Here is a 20,877-nt window from a genome sequence, read left to right as displayed (position 1 = left end):
CTACGATGCCAGTTATCTGGCTTTTGGGTTTACAACAAACAGAGGTATACCTCCATTACCACTTTGTGTGATTTGCAGTGAGACATTGTCTAATCACTGTATGAAGCCTTCTCTTTTGAAAAGGCACCTTCAAATGGCACCTGATTGGAAGGACAAATCAATAGAGTTTTTCAAAAGAAAATGCGAAAGTTTGACAAAATCAAGTGCTGCTATGAAATTGTACTCTGCGATCCCTAAACAAGCTCTACAAGCTTCGTTTGAAATCACACACATGGTGGCAAAAAAAACCACATGCCATTGCTGAGAACCTTGTCATTCCTGCTGCTCTCAGAATTGCTGAAATCATGTTTGGCAAAACAGAAGTAGATAAAATTAAAACCATCCCACATTCAAATGACACCATGACAAGAAGAATTGATGACATGGCAGAAGACATAATTAAACAAATTTCAGAAAAAATCATCCAGAAAAAACAGTTCGCTGTACAGATTGATGAATCTACGGATATATCCAAATATGTACAACTGATGATGTTTGTCAGATAAATTGATGATGAAGACGAGCAAGGAATACAGGAACAAACATATGGCTGCAAAGAATTGGACATAAGAACAACAGGAGAGGACATTTCTAAGATCTTAAATGAGCACACTGTAAAAAATGGATTGTCATGGGAGTGGTGTGTGTCTGTATGCACAGACGGAGCAGCAGCAATGGTAGGTCAACGAAATGGTGTTGGTGCTCGCTTAAAAACTATAAATCCTTCAATCAAGTGGAACCATTGTATTGTCCATAGACAGGCATTGGCTGCAAAGCTACTGAATGAAGATTTAAACAGTATGCTAGGAACAGCCGTGAAAACAGTAAACTTCATAAAAGTGCGGGCTCTGAATTCACATCTTTTCCGATCGCTGTGCCATGACATGGGATCTGAACATATTACTGTACTTCACACTGAAGTTCGGTGGTTGTCACCTGGAAGGTTGTTGAATTGCCTGTTCAAGTTGAGATATGAAGTTACTGTCTTTCTCAGAGATATGAAATCTGAATTCTTAAAGCATTTTGAAGATGAAGTATGGATTTGCAAATTAGCCTATCTTTGTGACATTTTTGATAAAATCAAAAACTTGAACCTTCAGCTTCAGGGATACAACACAAATATATTTATCTTGCAAGACAAAGTAAGAGCTTTTGGAAAAAAGTTGAGGTTCTGGAAAAATCGAGCTTTATGTGGAAATTTTGTTTCATTTTCACAGTTCTCAGAATTCTGTGAAGAAAACGAAATCACTCTGAATGAAGGTGTGAAAGAAAATATTAAAGAACACTTGGTAAATTTAGAGTCAAACTGAACATTATTTCCCTAATGCTGAAGAGCATGAAGATCCACAGAACCTGTGGATTTTGAATCCATTTAACGACAGTGCTATGGAACAAGCACGGATTCCAGAAAGCATGAAGGTTTTTGAGCTTTGCACGGACAGTACATTGCAGAAGATGCAGAGTATGGGACTGGGTGACATCCCTGCATTTTGGCAGAAAACAAAACGGGAATACTTACAGCTGAGAAACATGGCTCTCACAGAGCTTCTCCTGTTTGCCTCAACATATTTGTGTGAGACCGGTTTCTCGCACTTGACTGGGCTAAAATGTAAAATAAGAAATCGTTTGTGCCTGGAAAATGATCTGATCGTAGCAATAAGTAGTTTAAAACCAAGATTTGGAATGCTTATGTCATCCAAACAGGCCCAAGTTTCTCATTAAATCCAGCTCTTATAAGAACTCATTTTTATGTTATTTTGTTAAAACTAGCAAAAAGTCCACTCCAGTCCCAAATTTGTAGAACAATTCTAGAGGGGGAGTATCAGTTCCAGTAACAAAGATACCTATGTTTAGACAGTTTTATTAATATAAATGTTTGTTATATTGTTTTTACTGTTCTATAATTTTTATGATTCACATGTTATTTTGTTTCAAACACTTGTAAAAGTCACTAAGAATAAATCTTATATGCTTAATTATTGTATGCCTATTTGTGTGTGTGTGTGCATGCCTTCATGTCTGCCTGCACGTGGGTGTGTCTCAGCATGTTGCTGCATGTGTCTGACTACGTCCTTGTGTCTTTTTATCTCTGAACTACAGGTCCAAACACTCCCTTCACCCACTGCCACCACAGTATTCTTGGAGACATACCCTTTTTAGAAAAAGAGCAACCACAATCTTCCCTCTTGCCCTCCTTCCCTGTCTCTCTCTCTCTCTCTCACACACACATACCCTCTTTTCCGGTCTCTCTCTCTCTCTCTCTCTCACCCCTTCCTCCTCTCAAACCTATGGCAAAAAATTTGGCGTGCCGCACATTGCGTGGCGCTTTATATCCCCCAGCATTGGCATGCCACTCAAAGTCTCCTACCTTTGGCCAACATCACCTCTAGCACAGGTACATACTTGAGTTGTGCACCCCTGGTGTAAAAGTGGTAACCCTACCCACACTAGATCTGATATCTGTCATATCACAGCCTTATATACTCAGCCCTTCTTCAGCATATGGCTCCCATTAGTCTGTAAATATAAAATCCTGTGGAAAATTGAGTGTTGGGGTACTTATTACAATTTTCAGAAGTTAGGGGGTACTTGCTACTTAAAAGGTTAAGAAACACTGCTTTAGATGACACAGAGAGATTAAATCCAGAGAAGAAGGAAGTATGATTTTTCCTTAAAAATAAGGAATGGATGCATATGACTGTAAATAAAGCTGGATGCCTGCACTTGAATTATCTCTAGCCCCACCCATTCTGTTCAACATTCATAGAATGTTTGTTAGTTTATGAAAGTAATCCCTAGTAATGTTAAGTAGATTATTGTAATATAATGTTATTGTATACATATATATAAGGGAATTGTGTATTACATTGTAATAAGTTTGGTCTTACATACATGTGTATGCAGGATTTTTTTATGTTATATGCTGCTACATTGTATGTTTGTTTTGCCAAGCTGCAATTAATTCTAATACATGCTACAATGTTATGAACATTTACCGTATTGTGTTGTGAATACTGCCTTACAACTTTAAAAATTGTGTTATATGGTACCATATATAGTTTGTAGTATTTTAAGTGACTTATTTCATATGTTTCATTGTATTGATTTTCAATTTAAAATCCAAATGTATTAAAACTAGTAGTTAATAAAGAGACATTTGTTTTTGAAGAATTTACTGTCTAAGTGTCAATCCTTTGAGTGGAGGGCTGTATCTGTGTCCTCTCAAGAGTAAACCAAGGTAGGCAGGTCTACGGAGTTTTTCTATGATTTAAAATGGGAACCCCTAGTAAACTCTTGTAAATCCCCTAGGACAGACCACTTTAATTACCCGCTTATAGAAGTAAGGCCGGTGAGCGGTATTGTTAGTATACCCAAGCCAACACAGGGCCTTGTTGGTTCTGAGTTTTAGGGTAACAATGGGTGGTTCTCAAGGGTGGTCTGCACCTCCCTAGGGAAACCAGAAATATGGAGCTAGGAGTCCCTGCAACGAACTACACCTGATGCCAGGGAGTGTGATGCCATGTCTGCTGCATTAACTGCCACTTGGAGGGAGACCCTGGCCACTAGCTTACCCTCATCAATAAGGGACTTGTATTCTATTTGTTTATCCTCTGGGAGGGAGGCCTGAAACTCTGCTAACTTAGAGTATGATCAGAAGTCATACTTTACCAGCATAGCCTGATAGCTGGCAATACGGAATTGTAGACCCTGCGATGAATAAACTTTGCACTTGATCAGGTCAAACTTTTTGGCCACTCAATCTGGAGGACTGGTCTTAAAATGTGTTGCCGGGCATGCTCTGTTATCGCTTGGACCATGAGAGAATTTGGTGGTGAGTGTGTGAAAAGGAAGTCAGTCCCCTGGCAGGGACAATAGCGCCTTTCCACTCATTTGGGTGTCAGGATACAGGATGGCAGGGCATGTCAGATAGCCCAGGCTGTTTGAAGGAACACACTGTGGATAGGGAGTGTGGTGCATGAAGGCCCAGCTGTTTGAAGGATGTCTAGGAACCCGTCCTGAGAGTACTTCACATCCTCCGCTGGAAGGTGAAAGGCTGTTGCCATGTGACACAGGAGGTCCTGGTTTTGGTCATGGTCATCAGGGGAACAGAGAAAATGGGATGAGAGTCTCATCCAGTGACGAAGAGGCTCCCATCAGGATCATCAGTTCAGACGGTTTCAGCGGTTCCCGCAGTACTGGAGGCATGGTGGTGTCTCGGGGTTCCTCATAGACCAAGGGTGGAGTGGTGTAAATAGATGAAGGCTGACGATGAGAAGGCAGCAGTGCTCCGTAGCCACAATAGGGGTCCGAAGGGTGCCAGTAGAACCAGGCATACGGGTCTGCCTATACTGGTGGTCAACAGGAGCATCTGACCCATGGCTCAGCAGAAAGTCCATACGCTGGTGCGCAGGGCAAGCATTGCAGCTCTGGACTATACAAATGTGCTGGTGAAAAGGCGGGGTCCAGTTCAAAGAACCATTCAGAGTTGGAGGGCAGGTCCAAGAAGGGCAGTGTCATCAGGGCGGGCAGAGCTGGTGGTGCATGATGGTCCTGCAATGAAATCTCAGTCTGTGGGGCCTGTGGCGCCAACGTAAGTGGAGTAGGACATTGACAGAGGAGCAACGGTTTGTCCACCAGTGAGGGAGGTTGTACGATCTGAGGCAATTCATTCCACGGCGGGGAGCCCACATAGGGCAGAACAACTTGGCTGTAGGCATGAGGAGAGAAAGTCGGCTGGGTGTGCACGATACTGGCCATGAGATGTCGGATGGATCCAGCGGTGTGGACAAAACCAGAAGCAAAGGTGGTGGTCCAATGACTGAGGCTGAAGACAATGCTGGTTGGTCTCAGCGATGCTTATTCTTGTGTTCTGCCTTAGACTTTATGGGAGGTGGAGCAGACGGATCAATATGAGACTTCTCACCCATCCCGGCATAGCACAGAGAGGCAATGCTACGTTTAGGGGTGGTCTCTCGTGGGGAGCCACACTTATGCCCATGGCTATACTTCTTATGAGCATGGCAGGCTTTTGCTGGTGCTGCTGGTAATGCTCTGGTGGGAGAAGTGCTTGCCGATGGTAAGGCTGGGTGCTCCAGTGGGTCCACCAGTGCCATACTCAAGTGTGCACACTGGCGCATTGCCTCCTCCATGACGTGCTTACAGAATCAGAGTTCTCCAGACTCATGGGTCTGCGGTGGAAAGGAGCAGCAGGAAGAACAATGGGAGAAAACGTGGGCTTCACCCAGGTAGTAAAGACAACGTTGGTGCTCGTCGCTGATTGAGGAGGAGTGCAGGCATAAAGCACAGTTCTTAAAACCAGCTTGCCAGGACGTAGTCCCCCGCAGTGGGTGGGACGTCCTGCACAGGGTAAAGCCACAGAAAGCTAACTGACTATTAACTATCAACTACGAATAGAGAACTATATACAATGAATTAGAAACAGTCTTAAGCTATGCAGTTCAGGATAACGAAGAGGAAAAAGTGGTTCTGACTCTGGCCATGAAGCGGTTAAGAGGGAACTGGAGGGGCGTCAACCCATGCGCAGCCTCATAAGACCTCAGAAGCACCACATGGCTAAAGCACAATGCACATGTGTCGATGGATACTATTTCAAACAGTTCTGCGCACCCACGTGTGGAATACACATATGGACCAGCACTCAAAGAATTAAATTTCTCTAACAGACCCATTTGTGCTATGGGCTCCATTACTGCACTGAGACAGGGCTCTGCCACCTTCCTACTGCAGCTTTAACAGGTCTCCTGCCTGATTTTCAACTTCCCACTTACTCAGCACTCTGGGGGACTTTCTTTTTTCCTTTTGTCATTCTTTAGAGAGAAGGATTCACTCATTTCTGACAACACACAATGTGAAGACAAACAAAGAGTGATGCCTTAAGCAGCAACCAGGTGTATGGATCTGTGGCGTCTGGGACAACTGACATTCTCACATCACCACCAGGAGGGCATACAGAGCCACATCTAAAGACCACTGTGGAAATTAGGCACCACAGGAAGCATTGCCCAAAGGGGACAGAGTGTTAGCACCCTGCAGCCATCTGATTGCCCCACACTTACTATTTAACCTTGGATAGTGCCCCAGGAAGTTGTCTGGGCAACCACTCAGACTTCTGTCTTGCTGCAGCTCTAGATCTCATCTCCTTTTGTCTTGCTCACAGATCTTTGGTCTCTGACCACAGCTTGACTCTGACCCTGACTCTTGCCTTCTGACTCCACCCTGGTAGCTGCTTCTGATCTCTGATGCTGGCCTGCCTCTGACCTTGACTCTTGCCTACTGATTTAGGCTTTCACACTACTCTGATCCCTGCTTGCCAACCACCCCCTCATGGCTGTCCCTTGACTCTGCAATACCAATCCAGCAGTAACCACTATATCAGAATGCCAATGCCCTGGTCCCTTACACTAGACAACTCTCTAGCCAGAAAGTTCCTATTTTACCTTTCATGTAAATAAAATATGAAGAAGCCAGGACACACCGAACTAGAGCATTGAGACATCTGAGAAGATGCTAAAAAAAGCAAAAGTGCAAAAAACTCACAAGCTGGACTTCTCATTTAATTGGAGGACAGAGGCTACCAGGTTTGATGTATAAAATTGAATTTTTGGAAAACAAAACAGTAGCATGAAACATTAGATACTTGAGTCTTAACTTAGAACATAATCATTTGATTGGAGATGTGACTCTCCAGTGTCTCAGGGCCACATTTTAAAAGTATTTAGGAGTCTAAAGATTCCAACAGGAACCCAATGAGATTGTCAAGAGCCTAAGCACCTAACTCCCAAGCATCTTGGCACTTTTGAAAATTCCAGTAGGTATCTATTAGAATCTTTAGGTGCCTAAATACTTTTTAAAATCTGGCCCTTAGTAGTTATGGTTGATGACTCTCTCAAGGAGAATGTACCTTCAGGATCCCAAGAAAAAAATGTGAGCAAAATAACTATGGAATTATGTTCATCTTTCAAGTGTCAGATTTATGTGACAGAGAGCAGACATTGACAAGAGGAAGACAAAGACATAAATTGCAAGGGACATGAGCCATAGGGCCTCTGTACAGATAGCTGTCATATCAGGGATTCACCAAGCACAAAGCTTTCTGGGCGCAATACCTACCCTTCCCATGTGGGCACAGGAAGACGAGGACATGGAGATTTCCTCACAAAATATTCCCTCATGCTTTTAACATGAGAAGACAATTTTGTCAATATATTTTGTAATCTACAAGGCTGCCTAACATATTTTAGCAATTTGGTGAAATTCGGTAAACAGGAAAATCTCTCTGGGAAATAAAGTTTCTTTCTTCTATAAGCTAATAGATATTCATTTCCATGTTGGCTTTCTAGCATTTTGCTGTTTACCAGGAAGAACATTTTCAGCTTACTACCTTAAGGCAGTAGACCCCTATTTAGTTCCCAAATCACTGAGACACATACACAAGCAGTGGGATGAATATATGTCTGCTGTAACTCCAATGAAGTCAATGAGTTTAATGGGACAGATGATTTCTTTAAAAGATCAATAAAAATTACATTTTGATGCATGTGTTTTTTGGCACATAAATAAGTGCTTCCCTGTAAAACCTCTAGATCACATACCCATGACACACAGCAGGGGCCTCAGGGTCCATCTCTTCTCCGCAACACCAACAATTTTATCACAGATAGTCTACAAAATTTCTTCAGGAAGGGTAGATTCCAGCAGGAGTGGAGAAGTGTACATTTTAATCAACCCCTGCGGAATTCTGACATCAGGGCAAGCATTCATGGAACTTTTCTTTCTTTAATAGTAGACATGGACAGGTTTATGGTAGAACAGAGATAATCCCTCATTTGGGCATTTTTGGGAAGGAGCTGGATTAATAGGTAAATTATCACAGGATGACAATGGGTAATGTGAAAGGAAAAGGGACTTCTTTATTAGAGAGGGGAAATAAATGGAGTGGGGGACAATTACATAAGAGGTAAACAAACTACATAAAATATGGTTAAATAGAAAATGTTCAAATAAACAAAAATCAGAAACAATACATTAAAATATGAAATCAGAAAGTTAATCACAGAAATAGTAAATACAGCAAGAAGAGATGTTAAAAATGAGCAAGGGCTACAAAACTAACAATCAGAAGGCAAATGGCCATGAGTTAAAAAACATTAGGTAAAGGAAAAGGTAATATAGGTAGAATAAGACAGCCTAAGATATTGACTAAAGACCAACGAATTTCAATGTTGTCCTCAAATTTCTGTGAGCAACAAGTTTTGTCAGACAGAGGAAACTTCTGTTACCCACAGAACACAAGACAGATAAATGCAGCAAGACAAATACAAAGCAAACTACATTTTAACAGCACAAGACTCAAAATATACAGTCTGATTCTAAATTAGCCCTAGTGTTAAAGGTATCTTTCACCAAGACTATTATGAAATATAATTAGAAAAAATATCAATAAGGCATTTTGCATTTCTTAATACAATAAACATTTCAGGATTCGCAAAATATAGTTTATTAAAAGGCACAACTGATTAAATATTTACAATAGTAAGGAACATTTGAGCAGGGGTGTACTAGAAGTTTAATTTCTGTAGTTGTGATTGCTGCTTTCTTAGAAAGGTTTAGAAAACAAACCAACAAAAAAACCTATCGCTGTTGACTAAGGAGTTTACTGTTAAGGTTCAACCAAAAATAATGATCATAGCAGCAGAATATATGCCAAGTCACACATCTAAAAGAGTAAATCTATTATTTATTTGAAAAAACACTTCAGCAAAAGGCTGTAAGGCCTGAAGTACATTACAGGTCCTAGAACACATTTCTGCAACCTAAGGGCAAGTATGCACAGTAAATCCAAACTCTAATCAAAAGCATCTCACTAGAACCTTTGGAGAATCTATGGGTCAGTTAGTGTCTGATGAAGATCAGTAAATATATTCAGAACAAGCTGTATTTTATTCTGAAAGTTATTACATTAGGCACTGTTCTTAATTTTCTATGCATTTTTGGTATAGTGAACCATTCCCCAAATCTGGGGGGAGATGAGGGAGATGGCTTGCATCCTTCTCACAAATGTAAAAGCCAAGAAGAATCTGGCCCTACACATTTCATAAAACAAATTTCCTCTTTTGTAAGCAACAGATTCTAGAGAAAAAACACAAGTGTTCATATATAATATATATAGTTAAATCTAAAGCTTCTCAACAGTATATCATACAACTGGTACTTATGATGTATAGTAAGTTCTCTCTTGCATGTACCCTTTTACCTATGTTGTATTCTAGTTTCTGTTTTTAAAATAAGCTACAGTATTTTAATGAGAAGTGATCCTACTGCCAAATGGAAGTGTATAAAGCTTCTACAAATTTTAGTTTTATTAAACACAAAATGTACATAAAAGAAATATTAGCATAGTTCAAAGGAGGTGTATGTATAACTTATATACCACTCTGAAAATTTACTCAAATATTTTCAGATTTGAAACATTCATTCAAAAAAATATATCAAGAATAAATCCTTATTTAATTTACTCCTCATTTGGACTGTTTTGTTTTGTTTTTTGACATTCTATGTATTCTTCACTTCTAAATTCCCCAAGCATTCTTTAAAATATTAACAAAATCTTCATCATCCAAAATTCCAGTACTTAATCCTTCATAGTAATCTTCAAACTCACAATATGACACTTCACCGGGATTGCTGCAGGTATCTGCTAGTGTTTCTAGAAATGAAGATTTAATTTCTTCCTCTGTAGCATCACCTGTTAAAATTTTATTTGCCATTAAACATTCTCAGGAACACTCAATATATAGCATTTGATATATTTAAGTGAAAATAAACTTTTAAAATTGTGTTTGCGAAGATTTTTTCCTTTAGCAAACTACAAAATTTTGATTTAAAAATATATTTATGAAAAGAAACAGTTGCTGTCTTTACTTTTAACAGAATTTGGTTTACAATACATGGGTAATACAATCTGAATAGTGGAGACTTTTTTCCCCCATTTGATTTAGGCTTCTAGAACTGTCCCATCTTCATAACACAGGATGTCTCCTCACATTTATCATCATCATCAACACCACCACCACCTCTTCCTCATCAGTCCAAAACAGATTTAAATGGATAGTGAGATCAGAAGTATTTTTCTTCAAAGGACTCCAAAACAGAATGATGCACTATTAGAGCACTTCTGAATTACTGACAGTTTAATCTTTAAGTGAATTTGTTTAGTTCAATACAAATTCAGAGCTCTAGAAACATCTTAAGAAATTGTTTGCATTCTAAATAAGTGTTGGGATTGTAACACATGAAGTGATTTCTTCTTGATCAAGATTACATCCCAAATTACTTTCAGCATAGAAAAGAAGTATCCTCTGAAGATATACATCTGAATGGATTACCACGGTTGTGGTGAAATCCTGGCTTCATGGATTTCAATGGAGCAGGGATTTCACCCTGGGAGTCTGTGGTCTAAGCACATATCCAGTCAGTAAATCCCCTAAACCACAGTTCTTAGCTATTAGACAATCTTATAAAACATCCATTATCCCTGTCAATGCCAATACTGCCCCCATGGCTTTCTTTGGTTAGTTCTTTTTAGGAGCAAAAAGGAAAAATACTCCAAACCACCACCTAACAACAAATCATGTTAAATGGAAAAATACTCCAAACCAAGTTGAAGAGTATAAATTACTCTATAGGAATGCAAATAGATGGTAGTCAATTGAAGTGTATCTCAAAAACCAAGAATTATAATTAAGTAATAGTCCACCCTCCTTGGGCTAGCTATTCCTTCAGCCTTCGCACAGGGCTCACCTTCTCTTCTGGCAGGTGTTTCATAACTGTCTTTTTCTTCTTATTTTTAGGTGTATCAGCATGCCACATTAGGTGGCATACTGGAGGTATAAAATAGGCTCAGGCTCATAGACTCAGACACAGACTCTAAGGTCAGAAAGGACCAATGTGATCATCTAGTCTGACCTCCTGCACAATGCAGGCCACAGAACCTCACCCACCCACTCCTGTAAACTTCTAACCTATGACTGAGTTATTAAAGTCCTCAAATCATGGTTAAAGACTTTAAGGTACAGAGAATCCACCAGCAAGGGAGAAGTGCCCCATGCTACAGAGGAAGGCGAAAAACCCCCAGAGCTTCTGCCAGTCTGCCCTGGGAGAAAATTCCTTCCTGACCCCAAATATGGCGATCAGTTAAACACTGAACATGTGGGCAAGACTCACCAGCTACACACCCAGAAAGGATTCTCTGTAATAACTCAAAACACACCCCATCAAACATCCCATCACAGGTCACTGGCATATCTACCATCAGTAGTCAAAGATCAGTCAATTGCCAAATTAGGCTGTCCCATCATACCATCACCTCCATAAATTTATCAAGCTCATTTTTTAAGCCAGCTAGGTTTTTTGCCCCCACTGCTCCCCTTAGAAGGCTATTCCAGAACTTCACTCCTCTGATGGTTAGAAACCTGCATCTAATTTCAAGTCTAAACTTCCTAATGGGCAGTTTATATCCATTAGTTCTTGTGTCCACATTGGCGCTGAACTTAAATAATTCCTCTCCCTCCCTGGTATTTATCCCTCTGACGTATTTATAGAGAGCAATCATATCTCCTCTCAACCTTCTTTTGGTTAGGCTAAACAAGCCAAGCTCTTTGAGTCTCCTTTCATAAGGCAGGTTTTCCATTCCACAGATCATCCTAGTAGCCCTTCTCTGCACCTGCTCCAGTCTGAATTCATCTTTCTTAAACATGGGGGACAAGAACCGCACACAGTATTTCAGATGAGTTCTCACCAGCACCTTGTATAACAGTACTAACACCTCCCTATCTCTACTGAAAATACCTCATCTGATGCATCCTAGGACCGCATTGGCTTTTTTCACAGCCACATCACACTGGCGGCTCATAGTCATCCTGTAATTAACTAATAGGCCTAGGTCCTTCTCCTCCTCTTTCACTTCCAATTGATGCGTCCCTAATTTATAGCAGAAATTCTTGTTATTAGTCCCTAAATGCATGAGCTTGCACTTTCCATTATTAAATTTCATCCTATTTCTATTACTCAAATTTACAAGATCATCCAGATCTTCCTGTATGATATCCTGATCCTTCTCTGTATTGGCAATACCTCCCAACTTTGTGTCATCCGCAAACTTTATTAGCACATTCCCATTTTTGTGCCAATTTCAATAATAAAAAAGGTTAAAAAAGATTGGTTCCAAGACCGATCCCTGGGAAACTCCACTAGTAATTTCCCTCTAGGCTAACAGTTCACCTTTCAGTATGACTCGTTGTAGTCCCCGCTTTAACCAGTTCCTTATCCACCTTTCAATTTTCATATTAATCCCCATTTTTTCCAATTTAACTAATAATTCCCCATTTAGAACTGTATCAAACACCTTATTGAAATCTAGGTAGATTAGATCCACTGCATTCCCTTTATCCAAAAAAATCTGTTATCTTCTCAAAAAAGAAAAGTTGTATTTTATCCCAATTACCGTTAACCTCAATGTCCTTAACTACTTTCTCTTTGAAAGTTTTTTCCAAGACCTTGCATTCCACTGAGGTCAAACTAACAGACCTGTAGTTACCCGAATCACTTTTTTTCCTTTTCTTAAAAATAGGAACTATGTTAGCAATTCTCCAGTCATATGGTACAATAAACATCTGAGTTTACAGATTCATTAAAAATCCTTGCTAATAGGCTTGCAATTTCATGAATTAGTTCCTTTAATATTCTTGGATGGAGATTTGTTTATCCTTCCATTTAGTTTGAACTGAATTAGCTCATGGACGCTTGAACCAAAGTTGTCCCCTACAACCAATTCTTATATGAGGTCCTCACTACTCACTAATACCAAATCTAAAATGGCATCCCCTCTCATTGGTTCAGTAACTATTTGATGAAGGAATCCGTCAGCTATCACATCCACGAAAATCTGGGCCCTATTATTACTACTAGCACTTGTCTTCCAATCTATACCTGGGAAGTTAAAGTCTCTCATAATCACACAGTTCCCAGCAGTATTTACTTCATTAAAAGCCTTAAAGAGGTCCCTATCCATGTCCAAATCAGATCCTGGTGGTCTGTATCACACCCTAAACACTATCCCAGGGGAAACTCTAATAGTTTTCTTCCCCAATGTGATTTTTACCCAGACAGACTCTGTCTTATCAATTCCATCACTTCTAATTTCTTTACAGTCTACCTCCTCATTGATATACAATGCTATTCCACTAACTTTGCCTTTATATGTCTTTCTTAAACAGCTCATACCCTTCAATTCCTGTACACCAGTCTACTTCCTCCATTTTGTTACCCAGGCTCCTCTCAACACTGTCCCTAGAGGAGGACAGCAAAGGCGTGACAAGATTCTGATGATCAACAGATGGCTCAGGCAGCGATGCTATAAGGAGGGCTTTGGGATATATGGTCACTGAGAGGCATTCATGGACAGAGGGCTGTTCTCTTGGGATGGACATCACCTGGGTAGGGAGTCCTTTTGCTTCAACATTAGATTTAAACCTTGTACATTCTGTTTTATACCCCTGAAAAGAAAACTGGCTATTAACAGTAAAAATACCTCAAGTTGTAAAGGATTAGTGAACTCACTACTCCAGAAAAATATTAATTGTTTATTCAGAAGGTATTTTATATCCTGGATACATTTATGGCTTGTCTCTACAGCAATTCAGAGTATAAATCTACTGCGCACAAGCTTGCCACGCACTAAGTGTTCCTGTGGACCCTGCTGCCTTACACTAAAGCTTCCGTAGTGCACTTTGATCTATCATGGCTTCAAACTCTCTCTAAGGTGTCCACATCTTTCCTAAAGATCTGGCATCCAGAACTGGACACAATACTCCAGCTGAGGCCTTACCAATGCTCAGCAGAGTGGGATGATTACCTCCTGTGTCTCACATATGACACTCCTGCATAGGTGTGCGCAGCACATTTCATTAGGGTGTGCACCCAGGGAATTTTCTGATATTTTCAGGCGTGTCATTTCAGCCACCGCAGCAAAATCTGCCAGCTCCTTCTATTTCCGCATCAGCTTGTCAATTTCGCTGCACTATTCCCCACCGCCTCTTGTTCACCACCGAAAAAAAGCACTGATCCATGCATTTTGGCGGCGCCTCCCTGTATCTTCCTATTTGACACCCCTGCATTAGGGTGTGCCTGGGCACACCCGGCACACCCCGTGCACACACCTATGCACTCCTGTTACTATGTCCCAGAATGTATTAGCCTTTTTCACAACTGCATCACATTGTTGACTCATTTAATTTGTGATCCACTATAACCTGCAGATCGTTTTCAGCAGTATTAGCACCTAGCCAGTTATTCCCCATTTTGTAGTTGTGCATTTTATTTTTCCCTTCTTAAATGTAGTACTTGCACTTATCTTTATTGAATTTCATCTTGCTGATTTCAGACCAATTCTTCAATTTGTCAAGGTCATTTTGAATTCACAAACACCTCCCAGATTGGTGTCACCCACAAACTTTATGAGCATACTCTCCATGCATTATCCAAGTCATTAATGAAAATACAGTGTAGTACCAGAACCAAAACTGACCCCTGCAGCACCCCACTAAATACACCCTTCCCAGTTTGACAGCAAACCATTGATAATTACTCTTTGAGTACAGTCTTTCAACCAGTTGTGCATCTACTTTTAGTAATTTCATATAAATCACATTTTCCTAGTTTGCTTATGAGACTGTCATGTGGGTCTATATCAAAGCCTTACTAAAAACAAAATACATCATGCCTACTGTTTTCTCCCTATTCCTTATGCCAGTAAACCTCTCAAAGAAGGAAATTAGGTTGGTTTGGCATGATTTGTTTGACAAATCCATGCTGACTATTTCTTATAACCCCATTACCCTGTAGGTGCTTATAAACTAATTAATAATTTGGTCCAGTATCTTTCCAGGTATTAAAGTTAGGCTGACAGTCTATAATTCCCTCATCAGTTCTAATAAGACACACATATTCTATGATTCTGTGGTCAACTATAAGTATAGGACTGGTAGGGACCTCAATAGGCTATCTAGCCCAGTCCTTTGCATTCAAGGTAGGACTAAGTAGTAACTAAATCATTTTTGACAAGTGTCTAGGAGTTTTGACCAGTGGACAAAATAATTCTCATTAACAACCTCAAGTCCAAGCCATTAGGAAACAGTTTATAATAACAGGTATTGTATCTCTGCTAACAAGTAAGATCAGTTAGCTACTTAAAATATTTCTTTTTACATGAATTACCTGACAACACTCGAGAGTGTTTCTTGGCACAATAACATTTTCTGATATCTACCATAGGTACATTGCCAGTTTTGTTGAAATCAAGTTTCATATAAGCCTAAACAAAGATAAAAAGGAAATGTGGTCCTGAAGTTAGCAGAAATTATGATATGAATGTATTTAATTACATCAGATATTTTATGTCCAATATAATAGATTTTACTTAGAATGAAATTCTTACATATTTTACATGCGCAATCTCAGTCTGCAATTTAGTCAGAAAACTGACTCAAAATATTGTGGGATTCCATAGTTACTTTCTCTCAATTACTTCTATACAAAATTTAATAATTTTTTTCCCACTAACACAGCAAATTCAACCTAGGATCGGATCTGAAATCAAGCTGAGTTCTGTCTGCCTCTGGCAACAACAGTAACAGATTCTGTAATTAGATCTTAATTGCAACCAGTTATATGGGGCAGAAAAAGAACTCAGTTAAATCTCCCATAACCGTATTGCATTGACAGTGTTAGCAGTAGGAATACAATCTTATTTCATGCATTACTCAGAGTATGGACTCCGTATAAGACTGGGAGAACCAGGTCTTTTAGGAGTAAAGATACGCAAAAAAGGGGCATTGTTCTTAGTATTTAACTTCCAGTCACTACAATATGAGATGGATTCTAACAAGGGTCCTAAAAAATGAAAGGTTCCATATTATGTTACCAATCCCTTTATCTATCCAGTTTTCATACATGCAGACTGGTATTTTAAATAAATAATAGTGATATCTTGCTCTCATACGGTGCTTTTCAATTGTAGATCTCAAATGGTTTATAAAAGAGGTTAGTATCATTATCCTCATTTGACAGAAGGGCAAACCGAGGCACACAGCTGACATGACTTGCCAAAAATCAACCAACAAGATTATGGCAGAACCAGGAATGGAAAGCTATTCTAATTCCCAACCCCATGTCCTATCCACTGGACTGCACTGTAAGAATGGGTAAGCATAGGGAGCACACTAACAACTCATGACATGATGGAAAGTTTTTGTTGTCAGTTGTGGAAATTCCACACAAGCCAAAGAGATGCAGCCTTTAGATTAGTTTAACATTCTTACATTCCTAAATTTCAGATGCACAGTTTAACAAAATCAAAACTAAAATATTATTAATCAAAAATAGGCATTCAACAATTTCAAATTTTTCCCATATATATTGTTATACCTATATTTAGAATAATTAAAACAAACTTACTTTTCTTACAAATTCTTTTCGATACTCATTCATTTCCCCAATAATGGCACGAGTGAACTCCCCATAATCGACTTTACCATCACCGTTGTCATCAAGAATAATCCACAAAGACTCAAAATCCTGCAATTTAAAAGAGTGACTTTCCGAAGTTAGTTCTTAAAAGACCTGTCTTAACATAAGCTGGTCAGCTCATTTATAATAGAAGGTATTACAAATTAATAAAAGAACCACATTATTATTGAAAGACTGTAATTTCATTCACCAAATCACAAACTATTATGTAAAACAGACTGACCATTAGTAGTTAAAGCAAGGACTAAGGGCTTGATTGCACCCTCTTGGTGTGTATTCGGGCCCGAGCCCTTTGAAATTCCCAAAGCTTAATGAGAACCTATAAAGGCTTAAAAACCTATGCCACTGCTATTTAGGAGGCAAATAAATCCTACTTCTCCTCTGGCATAGATGCAGCAAAATCATGCCCCACAAAAATTTTGGGGACTAAATAACCACTTGATAAATCCAACCTATCTTTACTCAATCTCAAAACCCAGCACCTCCTGCTACAAGAAATTATTTTATTTTATAGAGAAGATCATTAAATCCAGCTCCCCTTCAGATCAACAGAAACAAGCCAAGAGCAGCAATAAAAGCCAGGCTCTTTCCAAGAATTTAGGCCAGTAACACAAGTAGCAGTCATGGGAGCACTAATGGCAATCAGAGCCCTACATACAATTGACCTCTGCCCTTCCTGGATGGTAAGAGACTGGAAAATTTCTGGGACCCTTAACTAACAGGGTTAAAATAATATCAACATCTATTTTGGCAATGGGAAATTTACCACCAATCTAATACATGGAATAGCCTAGCCTGCAATAAAGAAACTATCAATCTAGTATACAGACACCATAAATTACCAATCAATCAGTAACCTTTTTCTAAGCCAGTTTCTCCTACCCTACCTATCAGCTGGATGTACACTAGCTCTCTCTTAATTAGGCTCCAAAAACTTTTTAAAATATTATTTTAAAGGGAACTTGTAAAAGAAAAAAAATGGGTTGTGTCCTTTCTGCTTCTTTATGATTTTTAAAGAAGGCCTCAATGTTACTTTTTTCAAAGGGTTTCATGTGGGACTAAAAGAAGAAGTACCAAAAACCACAATAAAAGCAAATACAAGTTATTAAACTAAAGATTTCAATGAAAGCAAGAAGTGATTCCATAAACTTTTAGAAGACAATTGCTTTGGGATCTCACTCTTAATTAGCTGCATCAAGACTTACCTCTTCAGGCACTTCTAAATGAAATGCCATTAAAGCTTGTTTAAAGAGTGCCTTAGAGAGAGCTCCATCTCCCTTTTGATCCAGTTGTCGGAAGTATTTTCCTAATCCTGTTACAACACGAACTCCCCTTTTACTTAGCTTCTTTTTAAGTATATCTAAGGACCAGAAGAAATATAAGAAACAATGTTTACCTGAAGATGTTTTTTCCAAAAAAACTCCCACTTACCACACTGCTAATTAAACAGCACATCCATGCATCCAAGTTCTCTTGTTCTTGAAGTGTAAGGGCAGGTAAACATTGCCCTGCAGTTTGGACTGCGGGGTGTGAATAGCAGTGCACACCAAAATGCTGCGCTGTAACTCCCTCATGTTGACCCTATGTGCACGAACTTAAAGGTTCCTAGTTTGCATTAATGTAGTCCTGTTTGAAGAGGTCTATGTAAATGTGAAACAGCAAAGTCTTCTCTCAAAAGTCTGTACACTGGAATTGATAGATGAATTAAATCTTCCAGTGAACACCAATAAATGTGCACTGACATCTTTATTAGTAAGCAAAATATTTAATATGCAGACCATGAAAATCAAGAACACATCCAGTGTATTAAGAATGACCAAAAGAGCTATCCAACACGGCATTAAGAAAATAGCTTTGTATCTGTGACAAAATGGGGGAAAATTATTAAAATTCAGTGTCATATGAATGGGGTTCTTAACATTTCTTTCATAGGTGGTTACTGAAAGCAACATTTTATACATTACATTTGTAACTAATCTACAAGGGCCTGTGCTGGGCTTTTCCTTTGTCAAAAAAAAACAAAACAAAAAAAAAACCTCTCAAAGCTCAAAGGAAATGCATATATTAAAGCAGAAAGCAAAATACGCATATGTTTGCATTCCTTTCCTCTGATGTTTGATGCCAGTAGTAATACCTATTGTATTAATTTAAATTTCTTGCTCATATTTTTAATTTTTTGAAAAAAGAAATCATTTTAAAAACTTCATTAAGTGCTCTTTTAGATGAGTTGTGAAGACACAAACAAAAATTAAAAATAAACATAATTGTGGTAAGTATACAAACCTCGAACAACCCTGAAAACTATGCTCTCATCAATCTCTTCCTGGGTAATGTCTTGCTTGATTTCCACAGAAGTAGTTCTAAAATTAATCAGTTCATAATGATAAAGTTACATTCTACATTACCAAAACAAAAAGATTGCTACAAAAAATGTTTTGAACAGAAATAAACATAATTCTTATACCACTCTCATCAGCATACTATCTGAGTGCCTTAACTTTAATAGATACTGGCACACAAAACGTTCTTGTGCAATAGCAGTAGGAATGAGAAATTTCTTACCTGATAATTTTCTGTTAGCAGTTTCTCTCAGTCATCACTAATAAGTAACACTTCTCACCTGTGAATTCAGCAGCAATGGTGTTGCTAGAAGCTGCAGTACTAAGCCCCTTCCTTTAGTTTAGTTCTTCCAAAGCTGTATAAATTCTCTATCAACCAATTATTAGCATTAAGATAACAACCTGATATAATATATAAATAACTTTAAGACAATTTTATTTCCAAGTCTCCCTTTAGAGAAATAATTCAATTTGTTACAACAAATTGTATTACAGTCATTTACCAGATGGCTAGGGTGGGTTGAATGAGAAGAGAAGCTGCTAACAGAAAGAAAATTATCAGGTAAGAAATTTCTCACTCTGCTGAACAGCTTCTCTCCTCATTCACCACGAATGGGAAGCAGAAAGCAATGAATCACAGGAATAAGGAGACATGGCATAAGCAGAATTTTAATTATTATTAGAGTCAAATAATTAGCAGAAATAGAAGACCCTCCATACACTGCAAGACTTTTGTCATTTAAGGAATTATTTAGGAACCAACCCAGCAACACTTTCCTACCAATGGAAGCCACTGCAGAGGAATGGAAACCTACTTTGCAAATCTTTCCCTGAGTCTCATACACTTTTTCCCATAATGCCACAATGGACGTTGTAAAGCCTTGACTCTTTCATAATTTCCCACATGCCAGCTGGTGCAGGATTTTAACATCTCGCCTGCAGCAACTTTGAGGCCCTAAGCCCCTAGCATTTTGGACAGAATGAGGTGAACAAGGTACAACTGGGATGTGTAATCTGACTGATTGGGAGCTTTCTGAATTCTATCAAGTAGCTGTGTCATACAATCTCCAGTACCCACTGATCCATGGTGATATTGCCCTAATGGTGGGCTAATAGGGCAACATGTCCCCCAAAGGTGGCACAGGGGACTAGAGGCTATGACATGGGGGGTTCGCAGTTCTCGACCATTGCATCAAAATTGGGCTTTCTGGTGATGACGTGTGGAAATGGCAGACGGCCATGGCCGCTGGGATCAGGGGAGCCGGCAGGCTGGCTCTTGGTACTTATCATACATGGATTTGTGCAGTGGGTAGGTGGCGCTGCCAGAACTGCGGTTTAGATTGGTACCTGGTATAGGTGGGTTGGTACAGTGGCAGATCTTGAGGGACCGAAGGGTTGCCCGTGAGTCCTTCAGTAAATGCAGGGCCTCATCTGTTTTTAAGGAGAACAGCTTGTCCACATCAAAGAAGAGGTCCTGGACAGTGGACTGGACCTCCCTGGGAAAGCCAAACAACTGGAGCCACATGTCACGATTCATCACCACCTCTGTGGTTAAGGAATGGAAGGACATGTCTACCTGGCAGCTGACTTTGGCCATCAGGTGGCCCTCATCCAGCAGGGCCTGGAACTGCTGGCACTTGTCCTGCAGGATATCCTCCAAGAACTCTGCCAGCTTGGTATAATTGTTAAAAGCATACTTCACCAACAGAGTTTGATAGTTAAAAATGTGGAATTGAAGAGCTGTGGACGAATACAGTTTGTGGCTCATGAGGTCCAGCCATTTGTTGCCTTATTCGGGGGGACAAGACATGGTAGAGTGCTGACGTGGCCGTTCCATGGCCACATGCACAACCAGCCAAGATCCTCAGTCATCACGGGATCCAGAGGCACCAGC

General features: G+C 39.5%; 1 protein-coding gene across 3 annotated transcripts in view; it reads right to left on the bottom strand.

Moving 5' to 3' along the window:
- Positions 1 to 7,718: 7,718 nt before the first annotated feature.
- The window catches only part of CAPS2 (calcyphosine 2), an 87,503-nt gene continuing 74,344 nt past the window's right edge, over positions 7,719 to 20,877 (bottom strand). For 2 of the 3 annotated variants that reach the window (XM_067559921.1, XM_067559922.1), the window contains 5 exons: positions 18,928 to 19,004; positions 17,850 to 18,004; positions 16,573 to 16,692; positions 15,334 to 15,430; positions 7,719 to 9,805 (listed from right to left, as the gene is read on the bottom strand). In XM_067559921.1, the coding sequence (XP_067416022.1) occupies positions 9,630 to 9,805; positions 15,334 to 15,430; positions 16,573 to 16,692; positions 17,850 to 18,004; positions 18,928 to 19,004 (625 nt within the window). In that variant the 3' untranslated portion in view covers positions 7,719 to 9,629. The remainder of the gene's footprint in view (positions 9,806 to 15,333; positions 15,431 to 16,572; positions 16,693 to 17,849; positions 18,005 to 18,927; positions 19,005 to 20,877) is intronic. The other variant, XM_067559924.1, reaches the window with a different exon arrangement.

This window comes from Emydura macquarii, unplaced genomic scaffold (assembly GCF_026122565.2).
Source record: "Emydura macquarii macquarii isolate MOO-44397 ecotype Brisbane River unplaced genomic scaffold, CSIRO-AGI_Emac_v2 contig_2205, whole genome shotgun sequence".
In the NCBI taxonomy this organism is placed as follows: Eukaryota; Metazoa; Chordata; order Testudines; family Chelidae; genus Emydura; species Emydura macquarii.
This window is presented reverse-complemented; position numbering and strand designations above follow the sequence as displayed.